Source organism: Notamacropus eugenii, chromosome 4 (assembly GCF_028372415.1).
Source record: "Notamacropus eugenii isolate mMacEug1 chromosome 4, mMacEug1.pri_v2, whole genome shotgun sequence".
Taxonomy (NCBI): Eukaryota; Metazoa; Chordata; class Mammalia; order Diprotodontia; family Macropodidae; genus Notamacropus; species Notamacropus eugenii.
The window spans coordinates 288,291,442-288,305,826 of record NC_092875.1 but is presented as its reverse complement, the minus strand read 5'-3'; the positions used below and the strand labels follow the sequence as shown (position 1 = coordinate 288,305,826).

The following is a 14,385-nucleotide window of genomic DNA, read 5'->3' as shown; positions in this document are numbered from 1 at the left end:
ATGGCTTCTAAATCAACAAGTTCTTGTTAAGCAACTACTATGTGCCAGGCACTGTGAACAAAGACAAATATGAAGCAGCTCTTTTTCATAAGGAGCTTGTAATATAACCAGAGTAGGACAGCTGATACAAAGCCAAGTAGATGAAAGATGGATCGTCATGGATAACAAATGATCAGGTTAGCTAGACCATAGTGTAGATGACAGAAATGAATGGAAAGGATGGGGTCAGGTTGCAAAGAGCTTTAAAGGAAAAAAATACAATTAGGAGAATTAGAAGAATTCCCTCTACAGCACCAAAATGGTGCTTGAAGAACTCAGTTAAGAAAGAATCTACTGCCACTCAAAGCAACCACTCCTGCATATCTGTTTTTTAGAAAGGGTTTCCCCCTTACCTCCAACTTAAATTTGTCTCTTCATGATTTTCACTTGTTTTCCTTGACTTAGGTTAACTTACATTATAAATGCATCTTGAATTTTGTCATACCACATTTACACTTATAGCAGAAATAAGTAATCTCAAGGATAAAAAATAGTTATATTTACAAAGTAGTTCACAAACCAAGCTGCTATTCAATCTAGACTAATTGCTTATGTATGTAATAACCACACTTCCTTATATTCCCAAAGCTAAAGGCTTTTGAGCTCTAATATATTAAATAAATGGTGAATTAAATGAAAAAATTATTCACGCATATTTTTCACACTAAAAATCCTTTACCAATCTAAATTACTTACCTGTTCCATCATCCACATTCTCAACTTCCATCACTTCAGTATTGATTCTGCCACGAAAAAGATAACGGTGCCCATCTGTAGAGGCCTTACTATTCTTTAAGCGCCTTATAAGGAAATAAAACCAATGAAACACTTCATGAATATATGCATATATTAGTTGTGCAAAATACTGAAGTTACGGGATAACTGAAGGACTACAGATAAACCAGTTTTTATAAAAATCAGGAGACTTTTATTTTTACAACTACCTCATCATCTAGTCATTAAATTTTTCAGAACTTCAGTATTTTCATCTGCAAAATAGGGATAAAAAATGCATGCACTAACTTTCTCACAAATTTGTTGTGAGGAAAGCATTTTACAAAACCCTGAAGTGCTATGTAAGAGTAAATTATTATTATTATCGTTATTATTTAAATTGCTGTATATTCTGTGAGTTTTGTAAACTAAATAATTAGATTTTTATTTAGATTTAACAAGAAAAGAAACTTTTAATTTATATTTAGTAAGAAAATAAACATTTGACTAGATTGTTGAGACAAGAAGCCATTCAGTCCCTTGGTAGATGGGTTTTCCTGAAATAAAAAATCTGATTTCATTTAATACACACTGAAAGTTCTTATTTAGATAATATAATCACAATTAGGCCATAAAAATGCATTATAAACAGTTCATTTTCAAGCACCATCAGACTCCACTCCCCCGAAATCTATTCTGACACTCTATTACTGGGCTCCATGCTGCCCAAGGATGCTACTGGCAACATGTCATCAATGGGACTTTCCAATTTCAGTCTTAAGATTTGTTTTTAACTCTCTTGAGCTAAAAATACTATAGAACATTAGGTTACTACATCATACCCATCCCTTCTAGGGATTCTACTCTTACAATATCTAGGCTGCATGGAGATCAACTTGGTCTTGTTTTCCTCTTCTTGATCATGAATCCTAAGATAGAATGAATGCTGCTTCCCAAGTTTTTAATCGGGCGGAGCCAAGATGGCGGAGTAGAAAGACGCACATACGCTACCTCCGAACCCACTGTGCATAAAATACCTGTAAAGAAAGGAACCACCGGCGAGTTCTGGAGCAGCGGAGGCCACAGAACGGAGCGGATGAGATTTCTGCTCCAGAGAGCCTGAAAGCCTCTCACAGAGGGTCCCTCACACCCTGGAGCCAGAGCGGAGCCCAGCCCTGCCTCGGCGGCGCAGCGCCGAAGGGAGCTGATCTGAGCAGGCTTCAGGGATGGAGTCTCCAGCAGCTGTGCGGGTCCCTCCACCCACAGGTGACGGGGGTCAGTGAGAGGGTCTCTTTGGCTGGTTGAGAGGGGAGTGGGGTGCCCCCATAACTCAGGCCCCCTCGGGAGGCAGCAGCGGAGGCAGGAGCAAACCAGGGCTCCTCCAAGCAGGCAGGAGCCTGGATCCATTGTTGAAGGTCTCTGCATAAACCCCCTGAGGGAATTGAGCCTGTGAGGTGACCCTGCCCTGACATGAGGACCTGAACTTAATCTCACACTGAACAGCAGCCCTGCCCTGGCCCAAAGCCCTGAGGCTGGGAAGCAGCATTTGAATCTCAGACCCCAAGTGCTGGCTGGGCGGATCTAGAGGGGAGGTGGGGGTGAAGAGGACACTCAGAAGTCAAGTCACTGGCTGGGAAAATGCCCAGAAAAGGGAAAAAACATAAGACTATAGAAGGCTACTTTCTTGGTGAACAGGCATTTCCTCCCTTCCTTTCTGATGAGGAAGAGCAATGCTTACCATCAGGGAAAAATGCAGAAATCAAGGCTTCTGTATCCCAGCCCACTCAATGGGCTCAGGCCATGGAAGAGCTCAAAAAGGATTTTGAAAATCAAGTTAGAGAGGTGAAGGAAAAACTGGGAAGAGAATTGAGTGACATGCAAGCAAAGCATGAAAAACAAGTAAACACCCTGCTAAAGGAGACTCAAAAAAATGCTGAAGAAAATAACACCTTGAAAAATAGGCTAACTCAATTGGCAAAAGAGGTTCAAAAAGCCAATGAGGAGAAGAATGCTTTCAAAAGCAGAATTAGCCAAATGGAAAAGGAGGTTCAAAAGATCACTGAAGAAAACAGTTCTTTCAAAATTAGAATGGAACAGATGGAGGCTAATGACTTTATGAGAAACCAAGAAATCACAAAACAAAACCAAAAGAATGAAAAAATGGAAGATAACATGAAATATCTCATTGGAAAAACAACTGACCTGGAGAATAGATCCAGGAGAGACAATTTAAAAATTATGGGACTACCTGAAAGCCATGATCAAAAAAAGAGCCTAGACATCATCTTTCATGAAATTATCAAGGAAAACTGCCCTGAGATTCTAGAACCAGAGGGCAAAATAAGTATTCAGGGAATCCACAGATCACCGCCTGAAAGAGATCCAAAAAGAGAAACTCCTAGGAATACTGTGGCCAAATTCCAGAGTTCCCAGGTCAAGGAGAAAATATTACAAGCAGCTAGAAAGAAACAATTCAAGTATTGTGGAAATACAATCAGAATAACACAAGATCTAGCAGCTTCTACATTAAGGGATCAAAGGGTGTGGAATAGGATATTCCAGAAGTCAAAGGAACTAGGACTAAAACCAAGAATCACCTACCCAGCAAAACTGAGTATAATACTTCAGGGGAAAAATTGGTCTTTCAATGAAATAGAGGACTTTCAAGCATTCTTGATGAAAAGACCAGAGCTGAAAAGAAAATTTGACTTTCAAACACAAGAATGAAGAGAAGCATGAAAAAGTAAATAGCAAAGAGAAGTCATAAGGGACTTACTAAAGTTGAACTGTTTACATTCCTACATGGAAAGACAATATTTGTAACTCTTGAAACTACTCAGTATCTGGGTACTGGGTGGGATTACACACACACACACATGCACACGCACACGCACACACACATAGATACAGAGTGAATTGAAGAGGATGGGATCATATCTTAAAAAAATGAAATCAAACAGTGAGAGAGAAATATATTGGGAGGAGAAAGGGAGAAATGGAATGGGGCAAATTATCTCTCATAAAAGAGGCAAACAAAAGACTTATTAGTGGAGGGATAAAGAGGGGAGGTGAGAGAAAAACATGAAGTTTACTCTCATCACATTCTACTAAAGGAAGGAATAAAATGCACACTCATTTTGGTATAAAAACCTATCTTACAATACAGGAAAGTGGGGGATAAGGGGATAAGCAGGGTGGGGGGGATGATGGAAGGGAGAGCATGGGGAGGAGGGAGCAATTTGAGGTCAACACTCATGGGGAGGGACAGGATCAAAAGAGAGAACAGAAGTAATGGGGGACAGGATAGGATGGAGGGAAATATAATTAGTTTTTACACAACACTACTATTATGGAAGTCACTTGCAAAACTGCACAGATTTGGCCTATATTGAATTGCTTGCCTTCCAAAGGGAAGGGGTAGGGAGGGAGGGAGGAAGAAAAGTTGGAACCCAAGTTTTTAATCATCAGTTTCATCAATCAGTTTCTCAAGATCTACTCCAGGATTGTAATTCCCTTTTTTTATACTTTCTCTGCCTTTTAAAGAGTAAAATTATGATTAAGATAAATTAAGAATTTATCAGTGGTCCTGATTTTCTTAGTGAGTAAGCTCTAATGAGTGCCAGAATGGTTTAAGTTCTCCATTACTGTTTTTACATCTTGGTTGTATGTTAGATACATAATATTTGCCAGTTATTTTTTTTATTTTATTCTGGTGGCATATAGAATATTTCCATCAGAGTATTTCTTTGATCTCTCCATTCACTGATCAGCACATATATGCTCTCCATGACCTTTCCCTAATCTAAGTCCTGGATCTTTAGGTATATATATATATATATACCTAAATATATATATATATATATATATATACCTAAATATATATATATGTATATATATATATATGTATATTGTCAAATAATCACAGTACTGAGACAAACCACTTATTAGCAGAAGTTTTCCTTAAAATACAATGATACTCCTGCATTTCCCTTTTTAATAAAATATAACCTTCCACAGCCACAGTTCTTTTTCTACAATACCATGTTGTTGGCAAATAATGCCAAGTATTATATATTTCCTAATTTTAGGTAGCTAGGTGAGAGAGTTGATAAATTGCAGGAGATGAATATCTTAGGTCAAAGCCTATCTCATATACTAGCTATGTGTAAAGCTTGAATTGCTATATAAATGCTAGGTATTATCATTATTTTATATGTTTTTAGCTATTTTCGTGACATACCACTAGAAACCAGAACTATTACGTCATATTTGTTAAATATCTAACCACTGCTAAAACAATAGGTTGTAACTAGAGATATCTCTGAAATATTTAGAGATACATCACATTTTTACTACAGTTTCTAGAAAACTGATTTCTTCTTTAAGAACAAATAAGATTTTAGGATTTTTTTACTTTACATCAGAGTCATTTTGGGAGGGGGAAAATCCTCTCCATTCTTAATCTTTATTTGTAAACAAGAAAAAAAAGCAAACAAACAATCTGATGTAGTAATAACTTTTCACAATGTATAGAAAATTTTGGCTTGGTCATTCCATCTTACTGTTTCAAGTAGAAGGAGATAAATAAACTTGAGCATTTATTCTCAAGTGCCTTTAGTGATTTTCCATTAATTGTTTAACATTTTCATTTATATTAGAAATTATGATATAATCATTGAGTATTGTAAATTACATTTTAAATTGCATTAAAATCATTGTGCATGTACTCCTTTAGGTTCTGCTTTTTGGTTTTGCTCTGCATTAGTTCTTAGAAATCTTACCATACTTCTCTGAATTCCTCACATTCATATCATTTCATACAACACAAGTATTACATTATATTCCTCTTTTTCAACCATTCCCTGATTAATTAGTACACACTTTGTGTCAAGTTCACAAAACACACAAAAAGAAATGATGCTAGATTTATTTGGCTATATGTGAGACATTTTTACCAGACTTTGATTTCCTTAGGCCTATTATCATTAGCAAGATCACTAGATCAAAGAGTATGGACAGTCTGACAATTTAGCCACTTCCCTTGAATATTTCAAATTGATGTGCAAAACTGTTCAACCAACTAAAAATTCCAACAATATATTTCTTCCCACAGCCTCTCTTATACTAACTATTTTCATTTTTTATCATCTTTCTAAATTTTTAAAGTATGTATTAAGTGAGATCTTACAGTTGTTTTAATTTTCATTTATGTTATGGAATATGGTTTAATATTGTCATTTATAGACTAAAATCATTCTTTTGGAAATTGTTTTTTATATCCTTTGGCCATTTATCAATTGAGATATAATTAAATGTTTGTATTAATTACCTGTACATACTGGATGTCAGTGTTTTTTTCAATGATATTTCAAACAAATATTTTTTCACTCAACAGTATCTTTTATCTATATTCAATGACTTCATTTATTCATTTTAAAATTTTGTAGAGTCAAAATGATACAAATCGTTTTTTCTTTGACTTCCACTACCCTTTCTTTGGATAATAATTCTCTACCTAGCTATGGTCAAGAAAGGTAACACTCTAATTTTTAATATATTATATTCATTTTGCATATATGTGTCCAGATTATTGTGATCTATAGTGATCTATAAATACTGCTACCAAACTGATTTTCAGTTTTCTCACCAATGTCTAAAAGGAAATTCTATACTAAGTACTATCCTTAGATTTATGGGACAGGTAATATTTTTGATTGCTTCTATATCTTAATTATCTTGTCTATTCTACTGATCTACTTTTCAGTTTCTTTCTAACCAGTACCAAATCATTTTGATGACTATTTTATTGTAATATAGCAATGTCATGTCATTTGGTCATTCATATGTTGTCCAAATCTCATAGCTAGCACAAATGTCATTTACATATAGTCCACTTGTTTCCCTTGAGATTCTAGATTTCTTTTTCCTCTATATGATTTTATTTTTTGTATAGTTATGAAAAGAACATCCTTAGTCATTTGATTACACTAAAACCTTGAATTGAGGTAGTGTTATTTTTAATATTTTGGCATGACCCAATCATGAAGAGTGACTATCTCTATAACTATTTGAGTTTTTTTAAATCTATTTAAAGAGACATATAAAGTCAGTTTGTGTTTTAGCAGGTTAAATTCCAAATCATGAAAAAAAATCAGGATTTTTTAAATTTAATATTGGGAAAGTTTATTGTATCTCCATAATATATAATAATGCCAGCTCTTTATATAGATGCTCTGATAATCAACCAGATATATCCAATATCCCCTGAGCACCAATCTCATATCACCAGCTACTTGATGTTTCAGATGGAATGTCTCATAGAATTCTCAAACTCAACAAGTCCAAAAGAGAATTCATTGACTTTTGACCCAAACCCAGACTTTTGCCACACTTTCTTATTTCTAAGGAGTGCACCACTATCATTCTATGTTTACAACCTTATTAGCATTCCCTAGTCTTCACTTTCTCTCATTTTACATATCCAGTTAATTACTAAATCTTGCCATTTTTACTTATAATTCATCTCTCACATCTCTTCTTTTCCTACTACTCAAACAGCTACCACATTAGTTCATTCTTTTATCACATCTGACCTAGAAGGTTCCACTGGCTTCCTATGTGTTTTATCTCCTTGTTTCAAGTGTCTCCCCACTATACCATCCTACATATAACCAAAATTATTTTCCTAAAGTACAAGTCAAATCATATAATGCTACCACTCAATAAACTGAGGGGCTCCCTATTGCTTCTAAGTTATCAATATACCTGACTTTTAAAATTCTTTATAACCTGGCTATTCTACTTTTACAGACTCCTTACATACTACTGTGACTCCCACTGTCTATAGTCTAAGTAAGCTCTTAAAGACAGACAGATAGATAAACAGACAGATACAGATTGATTTTGAGCACAAATGTTTGCCCAGCTATGATTTCTTTTGCAATAATGCATAATATTTTTATCCATTCTTGTTTATATATTTATTTCCTAATATTGAACCATCCTTGTATTTCTGACATGACTACCACTTGATCATTGCAAATTATTTACTGGAAATACCATTATAGTCTCTTTGCAAAGGATTTTATTTAGAATTTTTATATCAATACTCATTGGTGAAATAGGATTAAAATATTCCTTGTTTTGTCTATTCTTTGATATCAAAACTAAATTTATTTCACAAAATGAGTTTGATAAAATTTCTTCTATCTCCATTTTTGAGACTGATCTTTTAGCATTGCAATTAATTATCTTTAAAATGTTTCATAAATTCACATATAAATCTTTCTGGACTTGATTGTTGGGATTTTTTCAACCTTTAGTAATATGGATTTATTTTTTCTGGAATTTTTTTAACTGATTAATTTGGGTTTTTTAAAAAGATACTTGTTTTCAATTCTCATTGGTTGGAATATAATTGATTATAAGTTTCTGATATTTATTTTTTACTTCATTTCTGTAATGAATTCACTGTTCTTTTTAAAAATTTTGGTATTTTCCTCTCCTTGTTGATCATGTTGAATAATGGTTCATCTCTTCTAATCTCCTCCAAAAGAGGAGAAAAAAATCAGCTTTATCAATTCTATAGTCATTATTTTCTAGTTTCCTTCCAATTTTCAAGACTTCTACTTATTTTTGTGTTTGAGGGTTCTTGATTTGTTTGCTTTCAATTCATTTTAACTGTATGTACAGTTAGTTTATTCTTTTTTCCATTTAGCTAATATAGGTTTTCGGAGACACAAATCTTCATCTCAAAATTTCTTATAAAAATCTGATCTCAATTTTATCAATCCACCTCTCTCCTCCTCCTCATCACATTGCCCAATATCAGGTTCCTGCAGCATGCCTTTATTTTTATTCTTCATCACGCTTAGCAAAAGGAATTGCTCTTTATCTAACCATATTTCTTTATGAAGAAGGAAACAAGATATATTGTAATTGAAATTTTTACTTTTTCATTGTAATCTCTTGATTTTGCCCCCGTATCTTTGTTCCTTGAACTCTTTAGCTCTTTCATACAGTCTTTGCTTTGTCATGGCCCTTTAGATAGTCATTTTTTTCAAAGAAAATCAAAACACAAAAAGAAGATTCCCCAACCCATCAAAATGGCTTGAAAAAACATTTTCCTTAGTTTTCATCGTTCTCAAAAAATGTTTAAATATCTTTCATCTGGTCAATCTGCAAATTGTATCTCTGATAATCTCTGGCTTCTTTTGAACAATGACTCAAATTCTTCTCCTTTTGTTGAAAATTCAATTGTTTTCTTAGATGTTTAGGGTAAGCTTTAAAACACATGTTTTTGGCTGCCAAGTGATGTGCTGCATTTTTTGAAAAATCATATTATTTTTCTTTGACTTCTTGTAATCCAATACAAGCCTATATTATTCTTTTTACATTGTCCTTGGAATGTGAAAGCTTTTTGTTTCTTTTATTTGCTTCCTGCAGATTTTGTTGTTTGATGCTGTAATTCCCAAGAGAGTTTTTGGTAAATTAAATCCAGGATTAGATTTCAGTAGTGACCCAAGGATTATCATAAAATGTAATTATTATTACATTATTAAATTATTAAAAAAATAATTATCATAAAATTGCTACCTATTTAAACCATCTCAAGGAAGTTTTCCTATATGAATTTGTGAAATATGGTATTATGATTGTTCTCTTAATGGTATTTTTATGGAAAACCTGTAATCCTAAGGTGATCTTTTTTGCATCCTTTATTCACATTCAAAGTTCTTATTTTATTTTATGTTATTCTGATATGTTTTCTCAACCCTGTTGTCTTTAAATTTTGTTCAGTTAATTTTCATTCTTTCTTTAAATTTTGGGGTTATAATTATGTAATTCTATTTTCAGAGTATCTATTTCATTAGCAACTATCTCTGTACTTTGTTAAAACATTCTCTAATCCTGCTTGACTTATTGATTCCATTCTGAAGAGCTGTAATTTTCATCCTCCAACCCTTCTTTTTTGATTTTTTTTATGCTTCTGAACCACACTTAAGTTTCTTGAAACTGGTCCAATAAAATTTTTCCATTGTTATTTCATGGAATCTTACAAATTTAATATTAAACTTTCATTTTCCAAAAGAAATGTCAATTCAGTTTATTTTGTTACTAAGTACTTGTTCATTGAGATGGCTCTTTTCTTTAATTACAAATACATTTTTCTTCTTCAAACAACTTCTATCTTTCTTTATCAGTCACTGCAGATTTATCTAAAATGTCCTTGAAGTAAGCATTTTTCATGCCATGAATCCTTTATTTTCTTTAGGCCTAGAATTTTTTTTTTTTTGCTCTATCCCAACCAGTAGTCTGTTTGCCACCTGTTTGCTGCTCTTTTTTCACAATCAATGTTGCATAGAAAGGTGGTTCTCAAGGGATAATGAACTATATAAGTACACTGGCACAGAGAGAATCAGTGAGGTCACTGAAGTTGGACAGATCCCCCTTATCTGTATCCTCCTATCAGTGACCAACTTTTTTCAGTCTCTAACCTAAACCCAGAGAGCTGGTATTGAAAAATGTGGAAGAAGATCCCCCTAGATACCTTCTGAGTTTCCAGGATCCTGCTGAGAACAAATTCCAAGGTGAAAAGAGTTTTCAATTAGGTTCCTTCCCTCTTGGGTTACCTCCTACTCCCAAATATTGCACTTATTTTTCTAGGTCCCAATTTCTTTTATGAGTCTTTACCAAAAAAAAAAGTATGTCTTTTGTCTGGCTGTGCTTTGTTGTATGTATGTATGTATGTATGTACATATATATATACATGTATATATATATGTATATATACCCATATGTATACACACATATATATGTGAGTGTGTGTGTCTATATACGTACATATGTTTATATGTATATGTATGTAATATACACGGATATTTGTATGAATGACATATAACCTTAGGTAATTAATGTCAGAACAGGGAATATAATTTTTTAATTTTTCAGTCCACCAATGGAAAATACTGAGTTAGAAGTACGCTGGTAAATATCTAACAAGTGACTCTCATAAATACATTTATAAAATATATTGATGTTTAATCTGCATTATTAATATTTTCCATCACTTCCTTAAATCTAGACAATCAACAACAAATTAGATCAAGCCCTTCATCTGTATGTAGCATTGCCAACTTTTAAGGTGAATAGGTTCACACTAAAAATTTTAACAATTGGCTTTCAGCACACCCCAGATTCCAAACCACCCATGAAAGTGATATAATCAGTTTACTATTCCATGAAGTTGAAACTTCAAAGGGAAAAATTTGTATAACAATACCTTCTAAAGGCTCTTAATACTTTAAGTTAGGGAATATTGGGAAGTTGTTGATCTTGTTAACTACCAGAAGAAGATTAAGTGTTTTAAGAAGGGAGCAGATGGTGTCATTTAAACAGCTCCTCTTCTCCTGGCAGGGAATGGACACAATGATCTATTTGGCTATTTCCATTTATAACAGCTATGAATTTGTTCTTTATGTCACATGTTCTTACTAATGTTTCATTACTTAAGAACATTTCCAAAACAGCAGGATTTTAATTTCTTAAGACTTTTACTGATCCAGTTATTCAACAATTAAGGCCATCAGACCATGATGATCCCCACATTTGAATAACCAACTTTACTAACACAGAAGGCTTGAACTTTAGGAGTGATATAAATAACAGGAAGAGATTCACATTCAAGAAGAAAAGCCTCCTTTTCAAATTAACATCCCAAAGGAAACCAAAGCTTTTGGAAAGAATCATGCTAACTTTTTTTAAAAATACACAGGGGAAAGTAGCAGCTGTTTCTATATCTGTATAACCTGCTGATGCTTACCTAAACACTGATAATCATAAAAATAATTTGGAAAAATGCACATTTAAATTTTTTAACTCAGTTCATTTATTCCAGAGTGGCATAAAGGTAATAAAACCAGTAAACTCAATAAGTTAGATCCTCCTTACAACTTAATTACTCTTGGATTTTTATGTAGCTCCCCTTGAAAATTATATTAACTCTTCCAAACTCTTGACTTACTAATCATTAAATAGCTGATTTACTGTCAGAAGGGACATCTTAATGATTTAAAATAATTAACAGTTTTGAAAAGTGCCTAACATACCCAGGAAGGAACTTTGAAAATTTGTTTCTTAGACCAAAGCCCTATTCCTGGTCCAAAATTAGAGAAGAGTCTTCTGGATAAGTGCCATTTCATTACAGTTTTTAAGAAAATAATTTTGCTAATTCATTTACATATACAATTCTTACTGTTAGGTAAACATTGCTGTCTAATGACATTAGTTTCATTCTCCTCCAGTTTGTATTACTGACCCATCTCCACAGGACCAGAGCTAAGTACCTTTCTTAGCAATAGCATCTAAGCTCCTTTTTACATATTATCCTCCCCCATTAGAATGTCAGTCCCTTGAGAGCAGGGATCCTTTCTTCCTGCTTGCATTTGTATCCTGAATATTTAGCACAGTGCCTGGAACAGAGTAAGACCTCTTAAGTTTTCTTCCCTTCCTTCCTCCCTCCCTCCTTTCATTCCTTCCTTCCTTCCTTCTTCTCTCAGTCAGCAAGTCAATAAGCACTGAAAGCATTTTTAAAATAAAACAACTCTGAAGAACATGAATATGATAGATAAAAATGTGGCAAGAACAGAGAATGATCAGTAGAGAGCCTGAATGCTAAACTGGTACTCTTAGGATGTGAACCCAGAGCAAGGCTTCCAATACATTGGGTAGACCTTCAGTGGTAAGCTTCTAAAAAGACAAGTTCAAAGAATTACATGGGCATGGCTGAATTGTAAATCAACCAATTCAAAGGGAACTCCCAAATCATTGAGTTAGCATTCCATTTGCATTTTTAAGTAATTGTTTTTAATAAGTTTAAACATCATTAAAACTTATTATTAACAAATCTCAGTTTAAATCTGTGATTTCATTGGTCTGGGAAACTAACAGTGAAGGAACTTCTGTTATTGGTGCAGAATATCAACTGTTCTGAGTTTAGTTTAGAAAAGTAACCTAGGGAAGTCAGAGGTTAAGTGACCAGTACAATGACACAGCCAGGATGAATCGGAGATAAGACTCAAATCCAGGTCTTTCTGACTCAGGTCAGGCTGCTACCCAGTATACAATACTGCCAAAATGAACAACTTGTGTTTCCTCTTTGGAAATGTTCTGGTCACATTTATAACATTCTTTTTCCATGTTATAATGTCATGGTATCGAAAATAGATGGAGCTGACTGTCCACTAAATTGGCTAAAGTCTTCTTCAAAGGAACTATTATCTTACCCCAGTACAATTTGTAAAGGGGATATTTTGATTTTGAGTCTAGTATTTTATACTTATCTCTATTAAATTTTACCCATCATTCTTGTTAATCAAGATTTTTTGTCCTATTTGTCCTATTAGCTGTCTCTTTTACCTTCATATGATCAGTAAATTCTAATATAAATGGTGACTAAAATAGAAAGCCATACAAGTAGAATGGCTTTGAAAGCTATAGATCTTATATGCTTGAAAAGAAAAGCAATCGAGATAACAGAGACCTGCAGTTTTAATACTCTTTTTTTGTTGTGGCAATTGTTTTTCTGTGTATATATGAAGGCTCATTCTATTTACTATTTGTCAAGTTCAAAATAAAAATAAACATTTGTTAAAAATGATGACCAGTAAATGATGACCAAGGTTAGACTGGGCATACACTAGAAATTCCCCCCAGAAATTCACATCAATCTGTTCAACAGCAATTTACCAGTTCTGAATCCACCTAACTAGATTATGCATCAAGCTCATATAAATTGACCTCATCCACAAGGACATCACAAGAAGCTCTGTTACACGCTTTACAGAAGTTGAAGTGTAATATCTCTACCATACTTCCCTAACATACCACTCTAATCACCCTGCCAGAGAAGGAAATAGGTTAGTATGATATGAACTGTTACAAACTCAGTTGGTTCTTTGAGATTACCACTTTGCTTTGTACATCCTCACACATCATCCCTTTAATAGCCAAGGTCAAGAACTGAAAGTTTGAAAACTCTCTGCTCTTCTCTAAAAACAACTAGGACACTACTTGTTCTCCATTCCTATGGCACTTCTCTGATTTTCCATATTTTTTTTTTAAGATCACTAACAAGTATGAAACAATTATAACTGCCTGATTTATGCATTCTAGGTGGTAGTTCATCTGAATCTGGCAAAAAGGGAGAGAGATGATTATCTGTCTATTTACTCTACCTTGGGGTTTTATTCCCTGCTAACCATTTCTCTTCTATCCTCCCCATCCAAGGGACTTTCAGTCTGGACAAGATAACAATGAATTGAATAGTTTGGGAATTTCATCATTATCCATTATCGCCCTGATGAAGCAGTGGTATGATGGATGTCCTCATTTCTTCTCATATTTCCTATTCTTAGGTGCAGTGGATAACATTAACTCATTAAGAAATGAGTGTTATCTCCCTCTTTTCCATGACAGTGTCATAACTGATACATAATCATGACACATAATCATCCCATCTTTTTTTCTGATCACAGATCTCCCTTATAAACCTTTGACTCTTATTCTTCAAAGTTTCTTATGTTTAAATAAATAATAAGTCAGACCTTCCCTGTAATTTAATTACTCTGATTG

At 33.8% G+C, this 14,385-nt stretch overlaps 1 protein-coding gene across 3 annotated transcripts in view; it reads right to left on the bottom strand.

Moving 5' to 3' along the window:
* The window catches only part of PREX2 (phosphatidylinositol-3,4,5-trisphosphate dependent Rac exchange factor 2), a 426,568-nt gene that overhangs the window by 258,367 nt on the left and 153,816 nt on the right, over positions 1-14,385 (bottom strand). For all 3 annotated transcript variants that reach the window (XR_011966134.1, XM_072604786.1, XM_072604787.1), the window contains exon 8: positions 736-839. Coding sequence is in view for 2 of the 3 variants with exons in the window: in XM_072604786.1 (XP_072460887.1) it covers positions 736-839 (104 nt within the window). In the remaining variant the exon portion in view is untranslated. The remainder of the gene's footprint in view (positions 1-735; positions 840-14,385) is intronic.